We start from the raw sequence: 17435 nt of genomic DNA, 5'->3' as shown, positions 1-17435 counted from the left end.
AATTTAGTCATAAAAGAGCATTTTCTGTATATTAATCATTTTTATTCTTTAGTTTTTCTATTTGAGTTTATTTTCATTTTTTATATTATTTTCATTTTTTATATTATTTTTACAGGTTAAAGCAAGAAGATATAGGGAATTGAGAAAAATTGAAAAAAGGAAAGTGGCGCTACCCGCGCGGGAAAGCAACGCAGTACAAATTCCAGAACTATGGTGCGAGTGCAGCGCCACTGTGGCGCTACCCACACGAACTTCAGCATTGCAGTATTGTTTCCAGAGAGTTGGCGCGGTTGCAGCGCCAACTTGGCGCTACCCGCGCGAACTTCTGCGGAAGTCAACTTCTGATCGTTTAAAGGACGCGGGTACAGCGAAATAGGGGTATTTTTAGTACGACAAATGAGAACAAGGATTCCAGAAAGAGGAGAAGAGCAGAGGATCGTTCTTCGTTTTCTCATAGTAATTTTATTTTGAATTTCTCTCTTTTATAATTGTATGTCAGCTATGTCTATGGCTGGCTAATTTCTTTTATTGTAGTTAGGGTCACAAACCTTATGTGAACCCTTTTTACGATGGATTGATTATTTTCGCTCATTTATTTTAATATATTTTATTTTTACCTTGTGCGTATTGTTTATTATTTCTGTTAGACTTGATCAACCTAATAGGAGATAATAATTTGGGAATTAGGATTCGCAATAGAAATATTGGGGTTTTGATTCTGAAAGGGGGTAAAGTGACAATTTATGTATGCTCTAGGGATAGACTTGTGTGAGTTGCAGTCGTTTAATTTATCGTGGTTAATGCTTAATTTCATGCGGGATTGCTAAGGAATTAGGGTTCTAATTGGATTAAAGGGTTAGATTACCAAGGGATTGTGATTTAACTAATTATGTTTAGATGATAATTTGTCTGAGTTATTAAAATTAATGAACATTTTTAATCAATCCAAAGTTTAAAGTGGGGATCATATTGTGCGTGTACCTTAGTTGCAATGTCTTTTTTTATTCTCTCAAAAATCCAATTTATTTTTACCATTGCTTATTAGATTGAAAATTATATATTTTAAATATTTGTCTTTATTTTATCATTTATTCACTATTTTCCAAAACAACTGAATCTTCCAACTTAAGGGGACTGGTTATTGTGGTACTTGGATTACAATCCCTGTGGAGGCGATACTTTACTTATTCATTATATTACTTGTGCGATCGGTACACTTGCCGGTGAGCATCAGTCATCATAAATGATATTAACATTCAACACCCTATAAACAACCAAGGATTCACCTGAATCACTGTAAATAATCTAACCTTATTCAAACCCATCCGTTTTATCTTCTTCGTACTCATCATAGGTGAGGCCTATATCATTGGTTGATGTATTGACAAGAGTAACATATTGTCAGTTCGAACAATCAGTAGCGAAGTCGCCTAAACCCTGACACTTGAATCACCTCTTTACCGTAGCACCTATATTTCCTGCTCCATCACAAATTGATTCTTCTTTCCTCGTTGGTTTAGGGTTAGAAAAAGGCTTCCCTCTTTTCTTTTACATTGCCCTTCTACCTTCAAAGACATTCGATATACATCCTTGTATGACCAATACTGTTGTAGTATAAGACATCCGAGGTCTCAGTTCACAATCCTCCCAAGTAATGAGCAATCAATTGTTCGTCCTCCTCTGTGATATCACATCACATCCGAAGAGATTAAATTCAGCAGTGTAGTGTTCAACCTACAGGTCTCACTGCTTGAGATCGAGGTACTCAATAAATGACTTTTGCCAGTAGCGAATATGCAAGAATTTTTTTTTTGCAACAATTTCTTAATCTTATCCCAACTCTTGATCTTTGACTTCCCTTATCTGTTTCATTGCTTCTTAACGTGTTCCCACTAAATTGAGACATTCTTCCTCAGTTTGATAGCAACTAGTTTTACCTTCTGGTCTTGTATCAACCCTTTGATTTCAAAGACCCTTTTGATAATGTGTAACTAGTCGATAAACTCATCTGAATGAGTGGCACCTTCAAGTTTTGGGATCTCAATCTTCATCCTAATATTGGCAAAAAATGATTGATTGCCAAGTCGACTTCGTCAATGTCGATCCTGATTACATAATGGGTTTTCACTCATTTCTTCAGTATGAGACTATCTTTCAGACTCCATTCCTTCATCTGACTTATCCAAATGCGTTAAGAAAAATAGTTGTTCGAGCTCCTAAATTTGCCTATCTTTTTCTACCAATGTAATGTCTCGTTCGTTAATGTATGGTTGCTAGTTGTCGTTGGGGCTTTTACCACGTCCCCTATCGTCGCAGCCTCGACCTCGCCATCCATGAGCTCAACCTTGTCGGCCGATGTTCTATTCAACCATTTATGCGACAACCAGATCTCTGATTACCAAATAATGCTGAAGCAATAACCAATTGACTAAACAAAAAGAAAGACTTAACACAAGGATTGGAGAAAACTATTTCTCCTTTCTGAAATTTATTTAACTAAAACAACCAAATAAATATAGCGTTCTTAATGCCTTAAATAGCCGGAACAAAATAAAATAAAACCCAAACAGAATCAAAGGGATTATATGCAATCAAAAGAGATACGCACAATCAATGTATACTTAAACAGAATTAAAGACTTAACAAAAATATAAATAACTGAAAATTATTGAAAATTCCTAAATTATGAAAAAACCCAAAAACTATTGATTGCCATGACAAAGCGACAACTCATGCTCAGAAGCCCATTTCGATTCACCTGTCTTAATTTGAGCCCGATCAAAGTAAGTCACCCAATGCATCAGTTTCCATTATGGGTGGATCCAGTGAACACAAACTCTTTCTTTGGTATCGGGCTAGGTCTCATCTCTAGCCTATTTATATTGGGATTAAGCCCCATGAGTCATCATGCTCCCATTGCAAAAAGACTGTCATTTTGGAATAGGTCGTAGAGAGGAAGATCCTAGAACATCAAGCATCAAGTTGCTTAATTTCTTTCGACTTTGTGAAGGCCCAATAAGATACGCACATTTAGGGGTGTAAATGTGTCTGAAGTCCTATTAAGGGCCTATGGCCTTACCTACGTCGGGTCAGGATTGGACTATTATATATAGTAAAATAGAATAAGCTCATATTTTTTAAAAAGGCTTTCTAGAAAGTAGATCATAAGCTTTCTTTTACAAGGCTCGACCTATAATCCTACATGTTGACTTATATTATATTGTTTATTTTAAATAAAGTAAATAAAATTATTACTTTAATGATTTTGAATAATAAAATAATTTTTTTTTTAATTATTGAATGCCTAATAGGCTTAAGTAGGCTATCAGGTCTAGACCAAATCTTTCGTTTTTCAAATATAGGTATGACCAGACTTATAATTTGAGCAAACACAAAGCTAACAGATTAGACTAAACCTAAAGTATTTTATACAATCCTGACCTATTTAAGTCAAAGTCTAGCCGATCCTAGTCTATTTTTAACCCTATGCACATTTACACATTTGATTCAATTATTATTTGGTATTTCATAATCATGTCTTGTCACCCATAGTGTAATAAATTAGTCACGAGCAATCAAAAAAAGTAATTAAATATCATAAACTCCTCTTTGGGCAAAGTATATAATATATAATGGGATAGGATATTGTGACACCCAAGTTATGTTACACCCATGTGACACCCAATCAATCTCACCGTTAGATCGCTTATGTTGATCCAACGGTTATATTTATTTCCATTTTTGTATGGTCATGATTTCCCAAATTTAAAGTGGAAGCATTAAATATGGGAAATCATAACCATACAAAGGTAGAAATAAATATAAAATATTAAATTTGGAAAATCATGACCATACAAAGATGGAAATAAATATAACCGTTGGATCAACATAAGCGATCTAACGGTGAGATTGTCTGGGTGTCACATGGGTGTAACATAACTTGGGTGTCACAATATCCTATCCCATATATAATTATTTTGAAGAGAATTATATATAACTGTCTAAAATTTATCCCATTTGGAAAAATAAATTTTATAAATTATACATCTCCATAATTCTAACATAAATGCATCACATGTAAATTCAAAAAAAAAAAAAAATCCCCTTTAGACGAATGAAAAAGTTTCAATTACATGTTCCATCAACACAATTTTATCTTCATTTGTATATTAAAATCCCCTTTGAGCAGATATTTAATATATAATAATTATTAAAAATAACAACTCTTAAATCAAACATGCTTAAATAACATGAAACATTTTTACGACATGTGTTTCACAAGATTATATTGCAATTGTCAATCAAAAAAAAAATCTCATTCAATATCAACCACAATTATTAAAATTGTGCACCAAAATATAATAAGTAGGAATGTCTTTGTTTCACCAATGATATCACACTAACTAATATACGCGAAAGCAAGTTTCGTACTATTATATTAAGAGAAAATAAAAAAATAAAGAATGACACTATGTGACACAAATTTTGGTTACTGTTCAAATACCATCAGACATACGAGAAGATGCTCTTTTCCCTTCTTCTTTTTTAAATAATGAAAAGAAAAAATGTTTATCCTTTTAAATGACACAACTTATATCATTTCATTCTCACAAAGAGGTGAGACTCACACTTATATTTTTTTGTCAACACTCTCCTCCTTTATCTATTTCTCTCTCTTAAAATGACACAACTTTACATCCTTTAAAATGACACATACTTTACCCATAATAAAAAGTGCTTTGTGTTTGCGACAAATCAAAAATATATTATTAAATTCCATAGTACTTTTTAAGCACCCAATACGCAGAATTAAATATATTACACAAACTTAAATATTACATGATTAATAAGGTATGCACATTTATATATTTAATGTAATTATTATTTGATATTTTATAATCATATACAATAATTCAGAATTTTTAATTTTTATCATGCTAGGCTTCCTTTTTGTAAGATTTGGCCCAATCATGGAGCCGAACTCATAAATCATAATACTACGAAAGGAAATAAACTAGCCATAAAATCAAACGTTTCTTATATAGGAGGCCCAAAATCTTGATTACACTAGTCACTAAGGTGTGTTGCGTACAAGAGAAATTTTTTGGTGGCCGGGAATCATGATTAATGGAAATTTAGTAGAAATTGAGTTTACTTGGAATCTTACGAAAGAGGTGTTTGGTTCGCCAAAATATTACCGGGAATATTGGGTAAAAATTACTGATTCCATATTTGGTTTAGAACGAAATATGACTTGGAATATGAGGTTATTTTACAAAAATAACCCCAAACTATTTTTACTTTTGTAATTGATAGATTGGGTCTAGATTTTTATGTGTATTGGGGTATTTTTGTCTCAAAATTTATTGTTGTGCTTTCTTTTTACTTGGTATTCTGATTGGTATTCCGAATTACCATATTATTTTTGGTAATCTGAATAGTGACTTTTCTTTATAAATCAAATTACCGGTAATCCTTGAATATCCGGGAATCGTAATTTATTCCTTCTACCAAACGTGATAATTACATTTACCAAAAAAGAATTACCGATAATCCTCTTTAAAAACTTGAAACAAACACCCCTGAGTTATGATCAGAAGGTTGGTCCTTTTTGCTTTGGTATATTTAAGCCGTTTGTGAGCTATGATCGACTGCAGTCCCTAACTGGGCTGATATATGTAGGCCTTCAAGGCTTTGAATACAAGATCTATTCTATACTACCAGGTAACTCCATACTCCTTTTGTGAGTTAAATAGCAAAAGTAATTTTTTTTCTTCTCTGAATCAATCCCTCTACTTTTGTTAAGAGGTAAGATTTGATCTCAAGTCTCTGAACCAAATACAAATGATTTTACTAGTTTATCCTTATAAAATAAATTTAAATTCAATATTTAAATTAAAACAACAAAATCAAATATGAAATTATAATACTAGGTCCTCGCACCTCTGATGAAGATGATGGACTTGGTAAAACAAGTATAAAAGAAATACATAAATATGGGGACAAAAACCAAAATAATATATTTTTCTAAATAAATTATCCAAATACTAAGTTTCACAAATTTTGTATAAAATGTCATGTCTTAGAATCCAATGTTAGTTTCAATTATTACTGACAGTGAATTTCTTCCTATGCAGCACGTGACAAACTCATCCCCACAATAGGTCATAAAACGTGATATTTCGGCATGGTATTCGAATAATTTATTTTTAAAAAATGTCAATTTCATCTTTGTCATGCGGTGCATCTCGCCTTAAGTTTACCTATGCCCAAGAATCCACATATTTATGGACAAAACAACCTAGCTAATTCATTCTTTTAGAATTTTTTTCTCAAATAATACAATTTCCAAAGATAATACTAATGTAATGGAGTGAGTCCCACACCCTATTCGTGTGAGAAGCTTATAAGGCAAGTGATTCATTTTGCAAAAAAATTAGCCCTGGTTAAACCATGGTTAATTTTTATTTTATTTTTTTTCAAATATGCAAGATGGTAGTCCAACATGGGAGGCACGCGGGGTTAGTCTCGCATGGTTAAGCTGATTCGCTGCGTTAGATTGATATTATCTTTAAAAATTGCATCATTTCGGTTTTTTTTTAAATAAATAATTTGGTCATTTTTGGGATTTATATTTTAGAGTAAATACCCTTTTTAGTCCATGACAATATCTACGAAATTATTTTTAGTCCCTGGCAAGAAAAAAGGACCAAATTAGTCCCTAAATTTATGAAAAAAGGGTCAGGTTAGTCCTTATGTCAACTCTTCTGTCCCTAATGTGGCCCTTTTTACATACTGTTAGGGACCAATTTGGTCCTTTTTTATTGTCAGGGACTAAAAAGGATTTCGTAGATATTGTCAGGGACCAAAAATGGTGTTTACTCTATATATAAGTTACCGAGTAAGTAATAAACAAGCTTTCGAACATCTATATTTCAAGCTTTTTTGTAAGAATAGTAAGTCTTATCTTTTAGTCACTAATTTATTTCTGTCTAACGATTCATGTACTTAATAAATTAAAACTATTATATACCAATGAAATTAATGACCAAAATTTAGAGTATAATTTATATCGGCGTAAAAATAATTTTGTCCAAAAAACATTAAAAATATACAACTCACTTATTTAAGGGAAATATATTTCTGCAGTTAATGCAGATAAGTTATCTGCATTTATTTTCAAAACTACGTCGTTTTGGTATTGAAATCTTAAAAAATTATGAATATAAAGAATATTATAACCCTGAAATAAATTAAAATTACAAAAACACCATGATTTCCGCCCCAAAACGGCATTGTATATACTTACAGCAGATAAGTTATCTGCAGTAACTGCAGAAAAAACGAACTCCTTATTTAAATAAAAAATTAGTCTCAAGCTAAAAAGTATCGTAAATTTTTTTTAACCTTATTATATATATATATATTGAACTGCAGGGAGTTTATAAATGTATCCTATAATGCGTGAGAGTGAGAGTGACTAAGGTGACTCCACGTTTGTGCAGAGTACAGCGGCTCTGGGGCATGGAAACCTCTATCATGGCGCCTCTTCTGACTCGGGTGTTGCTGCTGTGTCGATCTTGGATTGCACTGCCATGTTGACCGGTAAGGCATTTTGAGGGGTTTTCAAGACCAATTTCTGCTCCTTCCCCGTGAGGTAGCTTGACCGGTCGATCACTGTTTGTCCGCCTGCCCGGTGATGCTTGGTTTTGAATCTCTGGTCGATTATGGTCCTTTGTTTTAGACAGTGCTTGTCCATCATGTGATGGTGCTTGGTTCTTCTGGTTGGTTCACGCTTGGCTTCATTTCTGGTTATTTCTTCTGGTCAGTTCATGAAGGTTGATAATGGCAAGCAAAGCTGGTGCAAAAGCTCTTAGCATGTTGAAAATTTACCGGGTAACTATTAGCTGGGCGAGTAGCTTTTGGTAAATGTGGATCATGAAGTGAAGACCGGTCGGTATGAAGATCACCCGATTGACTTTCAGTTGCTGGAAGTGCCAAAAGAAAACTTTATAAGCTTGAGGAAATGTTGAATACTGGGCATGCCCTTAATTGCTTCATTAGTGAGGAGCAGTGTTTCGTCCGGATTTGGTTTGATGAAGATGCCTCCGAATTGATGTCGCTCATTTGAAGGTAAGATTTTGGTGCCAACAAACTATCAGTGGCGGATTGGTTGAATGGTGGTGTTGATTCGTTGATTTGATCGACCGGATCGATGTCTCTCCTGGTTGAAGATTGAAACTGGGTTAATGGTTGAGCATGTCTGGTCTATTTTTATTCCGGCTGACGGTTGAAGATTGAAATTGGGTTAAGGTTGAGCATGTTTGGTCCTTCTTTTTACTGGTAGAAGGTCGAAGGTTGAAACTGGGTTGAAGGTTGAGCATGCCTTCCATTTCATTTATGGGAAATGAACTTTGCTTTGAGACACCAAGATAGTTTTGCGGAGCGAAACTTCAGAATTGTTATGAAGTTGGTTGGATATTTTCTTGTTGGCCATTTCTATTTAGTTGAGGATTTGCCGTTCTGAGGTTGAACAAAACTCTTCTGGTGTTTTTTTTTTTTTTTTTTTTGGAGATCTGGGTTTGGAAACTTTCAGAAAAACAAGTAAGGGGTCTTTTGTAGTTGAGTAGATAAATGAGAAGTTCTTTGTGGAGAAACATTTCTCAGAGACTGAACATAGAGGGCTGTCTCCGCCATTCAATAACTTCAATAGAGAAATGGTAATCAAAGTTTGCCGTTTCTCACATAGAGTTCATAAATGTATCCCATGAAGAGTGAAGTATGTCAATCTAGGGGTACTATATGCAGCAATGGTAGAGACCAAGGCTCAACATGCGTTTCCCGTGGTGTTGTGTAGGTATATTGCAAGGGAGTGGATCCTCTCATGTGAAAAAGTGGTCATGTTATTTGATCACAACCACTCATTTAAAAATTATACTTTTTTCTCTCTCTTCACTCATCATCAATGAGTGTGGTTGTGATCAAATAACATGACCACATGACCACTTTGTCACATGAGAGGATCCACTCCCATATTGCAACGAGGGAGTGTGTGAAAGTGGCTAAGGTGACTCCACATTTGTGTAGAGTAACAACTCTTGATATGAGGAAGTGAGAAGGTGCCCATTCAATGTGTGAGGGGATATTTAGAGCGAGGTGCCCCTATGAAGCGTGTGAGAGAAGGTGTGGAGAGTCGTCACCTAGCCAGTCTAGCCTTTCTAGGCTAGCATGTTGAACCCGCTGTCTGCGCACAGGGGCAACAACGCGAAGAGAAAAGAAGGGGAGGTCCTATGTGATGCCTTCTATAAGGCTCTAGATATGGACTTTGATATTGGACCTAATGAACTGGACCTATAGATGTGGGCGGAACAAAACACACACACATATAGATATGGAGAAAATAAAAGAAATATAAAAATGGCTTAGGTTAGATTGATTTTTGAGATTAAATTAATGATTTTTGAAACGACTAAATGCATTTTTAAAATTAAAATTCTTAAGCACCTTAACATGAGCTCTTATTAAAATTCCTTTTAAAAATTCTTTGCATGATACTAAACAAAGCTAGAGTAATCACCCCGTAAGCAGACTCTACTTTTGAAAAGCCTCCAACCACCATATCAATTCCTAAATTGAACCCTCATGCTTGCAACTTTGATTAGAGACAATGTATTACTCTCTTGGATGAAAAATTTCTGGGTGGCCAGCCTTTTTGCTTTGTAAACCTCCTCCTATATATGTGAGTAGACTGACTAGCTTGCTTCTTTTTATTTAGGTGGTGTTTGGTTTGGAGCTTTTCAAGAAATATCTATGTTTCTCAAGTATGACTTTTAGAAACACCATGTTTATTTCAACATATTTTCACCAAAAACTCATCTATCCAATTTGTATGGATTTATGAGAAACATAGATATCCGCACTGTTTAGAAACCCAGTTTGAAGGTGGGATTTTTTGGAAAATCGGTTATCTCACTTTTAATGCACTGTTGATTTCATAAAAGTTACCTAATTTTTTCAGTAAAGTTTTTCCCACCAAACAACTTTTTTTTACATTTTTCTACCTATCTCACTTTATCTCACTTTTCAATCATTTCTCTATCTATTACATTTTTTTACTATTCCAAAAAATTTTCCTCAACCAAACGCCCCCTTATAGTCTTATACACCCCTAGATGAAGAGGTGAGACTTGAGGTGGCAGTACGTACTAAAAGATTAGTAGGGTATCATCAACAACTTACTTTACACAAGAGTCCATTTTTCATGAAATAGATTGCCAAACACAAACTAGGGTTTTATAAGAGTTATATTGTAGGAAAAGTGATTGTGTTATATTATAGAGATTCGTTTTGCGTGCCGAAGTTTTTTTTTTTTTTTTGCTGCGGGCCCCACAAAATATTGTGTGTGTAGGAAACTTTTTGTGGTCATGTTAAATGATAGATAATAAACCCCACAAACTAACCAATTAAAATGCTAAGAGATATGAAATCAGCCCTTACAGCAAAACGCTAATCATGGATTGGTTACCTAAAACACACACACACACATATATATATATATATATATATATATATATATATATATATAGGTAAAATCATTTCTGCAACCGCTTTACGTACAACAACGACAGGTGTATGGTTATGATTCCCCACATTTAATGCTTTCATCTTTTGTATGGTTATGATTCCCTACATTTAATGCTTTCATCTTTTGTATGGTTATGATTCCCTGCATTTAATGTTTTCAAGTATATATATATGGCAAGTATTTGATTGCTGCACGTACATCAGCTGCAGAAATATATATATATATATATATTATATATATATATATATATATAGAGTTTGCTTTTTCTACAGTCAATATAGATAACTTATTTACATTGAGCCCAAAATGACGTCGTTTTGAGGTAAAAATCAATGTATTTTTAATTATAATTTTTTTCAAGGTTATAATAGTCTTTTTCATTATAAGTTTTTAATTTTTTAACCCAAAACGACATCATTTTGAGAGAGAATGTATATAACTTATCTATATTTACTGCAGAAATATTACAGCCATATATATAATGAAGCCAAATCATTCCTCAACTATTTCGTGAAAGTAACTTCCCGAATAATCAACATTTCTCCTTTCAGAATAGATAACAAGAAAGATAAAATTCTCAAAATGTTAAGTCACTAAAAATATTCTACTGAAGCTACTAGTCTTAACTTACCAATAACATATATAGGTTCACATATAATTTTGAGGGGAAAAAAATTAAAATATTATTATTTTAATAAATAATTATGAATATTTAGCTTTTGTGAAACTATTTACAGATATATAGCATTCATTCACACTCAATTTGGGCGTCAATGATCACGCCTAAGCTAGGGTTTAGATTTTAGAATTTTATGCTACGTGCCAATACCAGACGATTCACGCCTAATTTAGGAGTGAATCATCTGGTGTTGGCACATAGCACAAAAAAATCAACTTATGAACCGTAAAACTTTGGAAGATCATAAGTTTTAACTCAAGTATCTGAATCAGGTATTTTTTTTTGATTCCATATAACTTTTCGAGTTCTATGCAATGACACCTCATTTGAAATATTTTATCTCTCACAAACACAGTTTGAATTTGCAACAATAGTATTATAAAAGCGTTTAAACCCAGAAACCTTTGAGTTCTTTTCAAACTAACATCAAACACAGTTTTCTTTTTAAAAATCTTGAAATTGTAAAAAATAGTACAAAAAGCAAACATCTAACTTTGTTTAATAGGTAGTGCGTGAAGAATGACGTGATTTTATTTTGCAAGCTCCTCCACATTCATCGAAGAGAGACAGGAGCTCGCATACACAAGGAGAGAGTGTGTATGTTCTTTGTTTTTGTTGAGAAAATAATGTGTTCTCGTTTCGGTAGTCTCTTTTTAAAACAAAAATTAATTGATGATTTTTTTGGTTTGAAAGTCTAAATTAGATGATTTTTTTATTCCACATAACTTTTTAAAAATAATTTCAAAACAATTATATATTCATAATTATTTATTAAAATAAAAATATTGTAATTTTTTGGCCATAATCTTGAGTAGCCGTTAAAGAGAAACACTATAATTATTTGTCACAATGTTAAGGCACGCTTTGATGTTTTGGTAAAAGCCGTGGACCACTTTCACATTCACAAATGCATTTGTTTGGATAGCTGTCTCTCAATAGGTGGCATTGGCAAATAAAGTGAGTGTGATTTCTATTCAAATTTGGTTTGAAGTGCTAAATAAATAAATAGGGTTTTATTAGTGTTATGTAACATAATGTAAGTGTTGTTTCTAATTCTCACATCAAAAGAGAGAGAGAAAGTGGAATGATGAAAGAGAAAGAAAAATATGTAAATCCCACCTCTTTAATGTGTGTGTAAGAAAGTGAAGTTATATTATGTTAAATGATAAACATAAAACCCAAATAAATAAATAAATAACTAACTAACTGAAGGGGTTGGAATTGTGCAAGTACAAATATTTACACACTAGATGATAAAAGGAAAGCATCTCACTTTGATTTTCATATATGTTTTTTTAGAAAGAATTTAAATATTTTTATTTTTGATTTATTTTGCACTTTGAATTAATTTCGTAGATTAACTCAAAAAATCAAAATTTGTACGAACATGAAGAGAGTCAACTTACCTAAAAAATAATAATTAAGATTGAATTAACTAAAATACATATCGCATCACTTTACATATATGGAAAAAATAATCAACTTAATCTACAAATTCTTTTACTGTTAATACCAGGTATAACACGTACTTATCCTTGGCAAGGAAAAAAAAAAAAAAACGATTTCTTTGGGCAAAGAAGTACCTAATTTGAGAGTAGTAAATACTAAATAGTAAAGATTCACTCGCCAAGTACCATTTATCCTTCGCCCTTACAAGTTACAGTACAAATGCAGAACTAGTATGAATCGAGAGAGCAAAGAAACCCATTTCCTTACAATGACCAAACTACCCTCGCCCCATGGCTTAATCCTGACGTAAAAATCCCTCTCTACCTCTATCCTTTCTCGTCCATTCGCACTGAAAGAACCACAATGGACGGCGGCGGAAACAGAGCCGAAGCGGAGCGGTGGCTCTACACCGCGAACAAGCTACTGAGCGCACGCGACCTGCACGGGGCTCGCTCGTTCGCGATCCGTGCCCGCGAGTCTGACCCGACGTTCGACTCGTCTGAGCTACTCCTGACGGTGATCGACACCCTCCTCGCCGGAGAATCGCTGATCAACGACCAGCACCGCGACTGGTACGGGATCCTCCAAGTCCTCCGATACTCCTCCAACATGGACCACATCGCTGCCCAGTACCGCCGCCTCGCCCTCCTCCTCGACCCTCACCGGAACCCCTTCGCCTTCTCCGGCAACGCCTTCTCCCTCGTCCACGACGCCTGGTCCGTCCTCTCCATCCCTGCCAAGAAGGCCATGTACGACAGCGAACTCCGATTGCTCACCACCCCTCTGCCGCAGCAGCCTCAACCGCAACCGAAGAGAAACCCTAGATCTAGGGACGGCGCGACCGAGTCGAATCGGCAGAATCACGAGTCCGCCGAGTCGACCCGGCAAACTCGGACTGCCGGTGCCGAAACGGAGGGCGACACGAGCTTCTGGACCTCGTGCCCGTACTGCTACGTTCTGTATGAGTATCCGAAGGGGTACGAGGAATGCACCCTGCGGTGCCAGGGTTGCCGGAGGGGTTTCCATGCGGTGGTGATACGGTCACCGCCGTTGAATGGGAGAGATGTTTCGTTTTGCAGTTGGGGGTTTTTGCCGTTAGGATTTTCGGGTGATTCCAAAGATATCAATGGGTTTTCTTCCAATTGGAACCCGTTTTCCCCTTTGTTTCCTTGCCCCTTGAAAGGATCATCCAATAGGAAACCTCAGAAGAATTGGGCTTACTATGATGACGCCGCCACGGCCGCGTTTATTGAGATTTCTGACCCTAGCGAGGATGATTCTGATGATGGGGACTGGAGAGGAGTTGGTAAGAAGAAGAGGAGGAGGTCAAGGATTGAAAGGAGGAAAGGTTATGGCTATGGTAGTGTTCATGGTGGTGCTGCAGGGCATGATAATGTGGGTACTGGTGGGTCTGCAGTGCCAAGTGGTGGTAAGGCAGAGTCTAGTAAGAAAGCTGCATTGGCTAGTTCCAGGAGGAGGGGTGCAGGAAACTTGGATTTGAATGTGGAGTTCAGTAATGAGGTGGAGGAGCCTTCCCGCGGGGCGCGTGATCGAGAAGGGAACACAACTGGAAATGCTGAGGATAATATTGAAGGGATTGGGTTTTTTGAGGGTCTTGATGAATTCCTCAATAGCTTACCCATTCTCAATGTTGTGGCAGATGATAAGGTTAAGGGTCATTAGTCTTGTACAATCCTTTTTTTTTGGTTGTTGTAGAAGTAGATGTTGTTACTTGTATGCTTGTACTTGTAGTACAAAATGATGCTGAGCTATTGTGAATTCTTGGCATTGTTAAATTTTATAATAATTTGCGGCAGTATCTCCTTACTTTTTAGTTTTTAACTATTTGAAGAGGATTGCTTCATCTCAGGTAGATTGTGGTTGTACTATTGAGGAAGGATATATTACTGATTGATGTTTTGATTAAGTCACAGATATAAAGCGTGACTTGATTATCTATTGCATAATAGAGCTTGAGTTTTATTTGCCTTTCTTCCTAGGGTTCTGGTTCTGTTGTTTTCTTCTTGGGTGTTGTGTGGTTTCCTTCTAGTTTTGTAAGGAAAATGTTTTCAGATAAGCAAGTTATCTCTTGTCTGCTGCTTCTCTTAGTTTGACGTGTTAAAATGTTGGACCAATGAAATAGGTTGATAGAAGCTGTAATTCTGTCGAGAAGCGTTTATCCTGTTGTGTATGCTGAGGTGACCCTCTGTATCATGTTGTATTGCATATATCTAGTCATGTTTTCCTTTCATCACATCATTGCTAGTCTGTTTGATGCAGGCTTAAAAACATATAGTGTGGTTTTGAAAGGTAATTTCAGGGTGTAGTGATACCTGTGAGGTCTTTGGCATTGTCAACTACTCATGCAGTTTCATTGTGCTCGTGGAAACACGTTTTTAAATGGTTTCTCTACCTGCCTCAGCATTTTCAAAGTGCTAACATACCTGTGTTTGCTTATGAGTGCAATATGGCATTTGTACTTTTATGTTTACGTCGAATTGCTGATGTTGTACCAGGTTCTGCTTATCTTGTCTTTTCAAATGGTAGGTACCCCCTCCCCTACTTGTGCTTCTATTCCCTACAGAACTAGACTAATAATCTCTGCATAAAAAATTAGTTTTGATGATGATTTTAAAAGCTCACATTTGGTTCTGAATTCTGATGAAGCATCTTGCCAGGTTCTATCATCAATCTATTTGGAGTCCTTTTCTTGATATTAAGTATAAGATGATCAGAATAAGCTATACTTTCTTTCAGCATTTTAGACATAAGGAGTGTAATAATTTTAGAAACTAGTCATGAACAGGAATTATTGAAAGAATGACCTTCCTTTGTTAATTGTTTTTTGTTGTAGTTGGATGTGGTTATTATCTTTGCACCGATGGCTTTTTTTCTTTCCGCATTAAGAACTTTTGCATTTTCAGTTCCTATATGGAGAGTTCGTAAATACTAGGTCTAAGCAAATTATATATCTATTTGCTAACAGATAGAAAAAAATAGAAATACTAGTTACTGGTTATAACATTTGTTAGATTCCACCAGTTATAGGAATTGATTATAGTCACCTCTAATCATGTATGAGTTCTTCCTCACTAAATCCTTTACTACAAGCATGGTCCACAAGTGGACATGTCATAAGATTGTGACAAGTTCTACATGTTCGATTTTGTCATGTTGATTTTCCTTCTTTAGTCTTCCGCATATAAATATGCAAAAATTGCTTGTAGGCATATTTTACAATTAAGTGTTTTACTTTTTAAGTATTTATGCTGTCTGTTAGTTTGGTATTTTTTATAAGAGGAAAAGCTTCATATGAATAGCAAATAAAACGATATGTTCTCTTTGTCCCAGCAAATTTCTAATGTATCTTGCTATGAACATGAATGACTGTGATAGATCTCGTAAGCAGCTAATCTACTGTTCAAGCATGTTAAAATTATATACTTTTCATTATTCTGAACGCTTATTTACTAAAAAATACTAGCAATTAGTTTGTTTCTTATGTGTTTATCGATTCTGTATACGGTCATACTGGTTTTGGTTGCTACTTTGGCTTTGCTTTACCAAGAAAATAATTTGGTAATCTGTGTGTGGCTTCTTTTGCAGATAAAACCTTGTCATAAAGGAATGTTTTGTCGGTGATGTAATGAAAAACTTAGTCGTGATCTGTGTGTTGCTCTCTCTCTCTCTCTCTCTCTCGCCACATATGTAATGCTTGAAGTGGAGTTTGACATAACGGTCAGACACTCAAATTGCAATTGCAAACTAAAACTCTTACAGATTTATACAACTGGTATTTGACCCGAATGCACCCTGCGTAGAGCGGGAGCTTTATAGCTCCAGATTGCCCTTTCCATTTGCAATGCTTGTCTTTGAACCTTGTGGACTGTTGTCCTACCTAAGTTTTTGTTGACAACTTGAAGGTTATCAACCTGGCTAAGTAACTTTCAAAGCTCAAATGTTGGAAGAAACATGCTGTAATTAGCTTCGGTAATATGTGCAGCTGTAGGTTTACACTATGTAGCACCGATACTGACACAGAACACGTGACACGATACGACACGACATTCCGACACGTTAATTTTAAAAAATGTTATATTTCGACACGGACACATTTTTATATTAAATAATATTTTTAATTTATGTTGCGTATATTATATTTAATATTCAATAATTTATCACAAAATTAAAACTAAACTTATAATATTTATCAATTTTACAAAGAAACATAAGATATCCCAAATATTTATATTAAACTCAATAAAATTGTAATAATAATCTAACGAATCTAATAGTTGGAACTAAAAACTCAACGCAACGCAACCTTTAAACCTTTTTTTAAATTTCTATAATGCGTGTTGGAGTGTCGGGGAGTATCGGAGAGTCAGAGAGTGTCGAAAAGTATCGAACACGACACGTCACATCTACCGCCTGGAATCTGCTATGCTACATCACCTAATCCATTGATTCTAACATGCACCTTAACACCCAAGGCGCATTGATGCCCTAATCCATATTACGATGGAAGCACCAATCATTTTTGTGACTCGGATGTTGGAACTTGTAACAGGGGATTGAATCTTATTGTGAATTGACAACTGTATAATTAAATTTTAATATGTCAACTCAAATTTTCAAATTCAAGAGTGCGTATTTTTTCAAAAAATGATATAAAATTAACATACAAAATTATAAAAATGAAATTATGATTTCAGTTTTCCC

The 17435-nt window shown here is 34.9% G+C and overlaps 1 protein-coding gene across 1 annotated transcript; it reads left to right on the top strand.

The window, feature by feature from the left end:
- The first annotated feature begins 12920 nt into the window (after window positions 1-12920).
- On the top strand, window positions 12921-16554 carry LOC133302567 (uncharacterized). Its single transcript, XM_061502371.1, has 2 exons — window positions 12921-14381; window positions 16320-16554. Exons 1-2 carry the CDS (start codon window positions 13077-13079, stop codon window positions 16353-16355), a joined length of 1341 nt encoding a protein of 446 aa, XP_061358355.1. The 5' UTR covers window positions 12921-13076; the 3' UTR covers window positions 16356-16554.
- Window positions 16555-17435: the final 881 nt, after the last annotated feature.

The sequence above is a fragment of the Gastrolobium bilobum genome, unplaced genomic scaffold (genome assembly GCF_033153095.1).
Source record: "Gastrolobium bilobum isolate Gb01-03AN ecotype WA unplaced genomic scaffold, APGP_CSIRO_Gbil_v1 utg35049, whole genome shotgun sequence".
NCBI lineage: Eukaryota > Viridiplantae > Streptophyta > Magnoliopsida > Fabales > Fabaceae > Gastrolobium > Gastrolobium bilobum.
The sequence above is the reverse complement of the archived record's forward strand: the minus strand, read 5'-3'. Positions and strand labels throughout refer to the sequence as shown.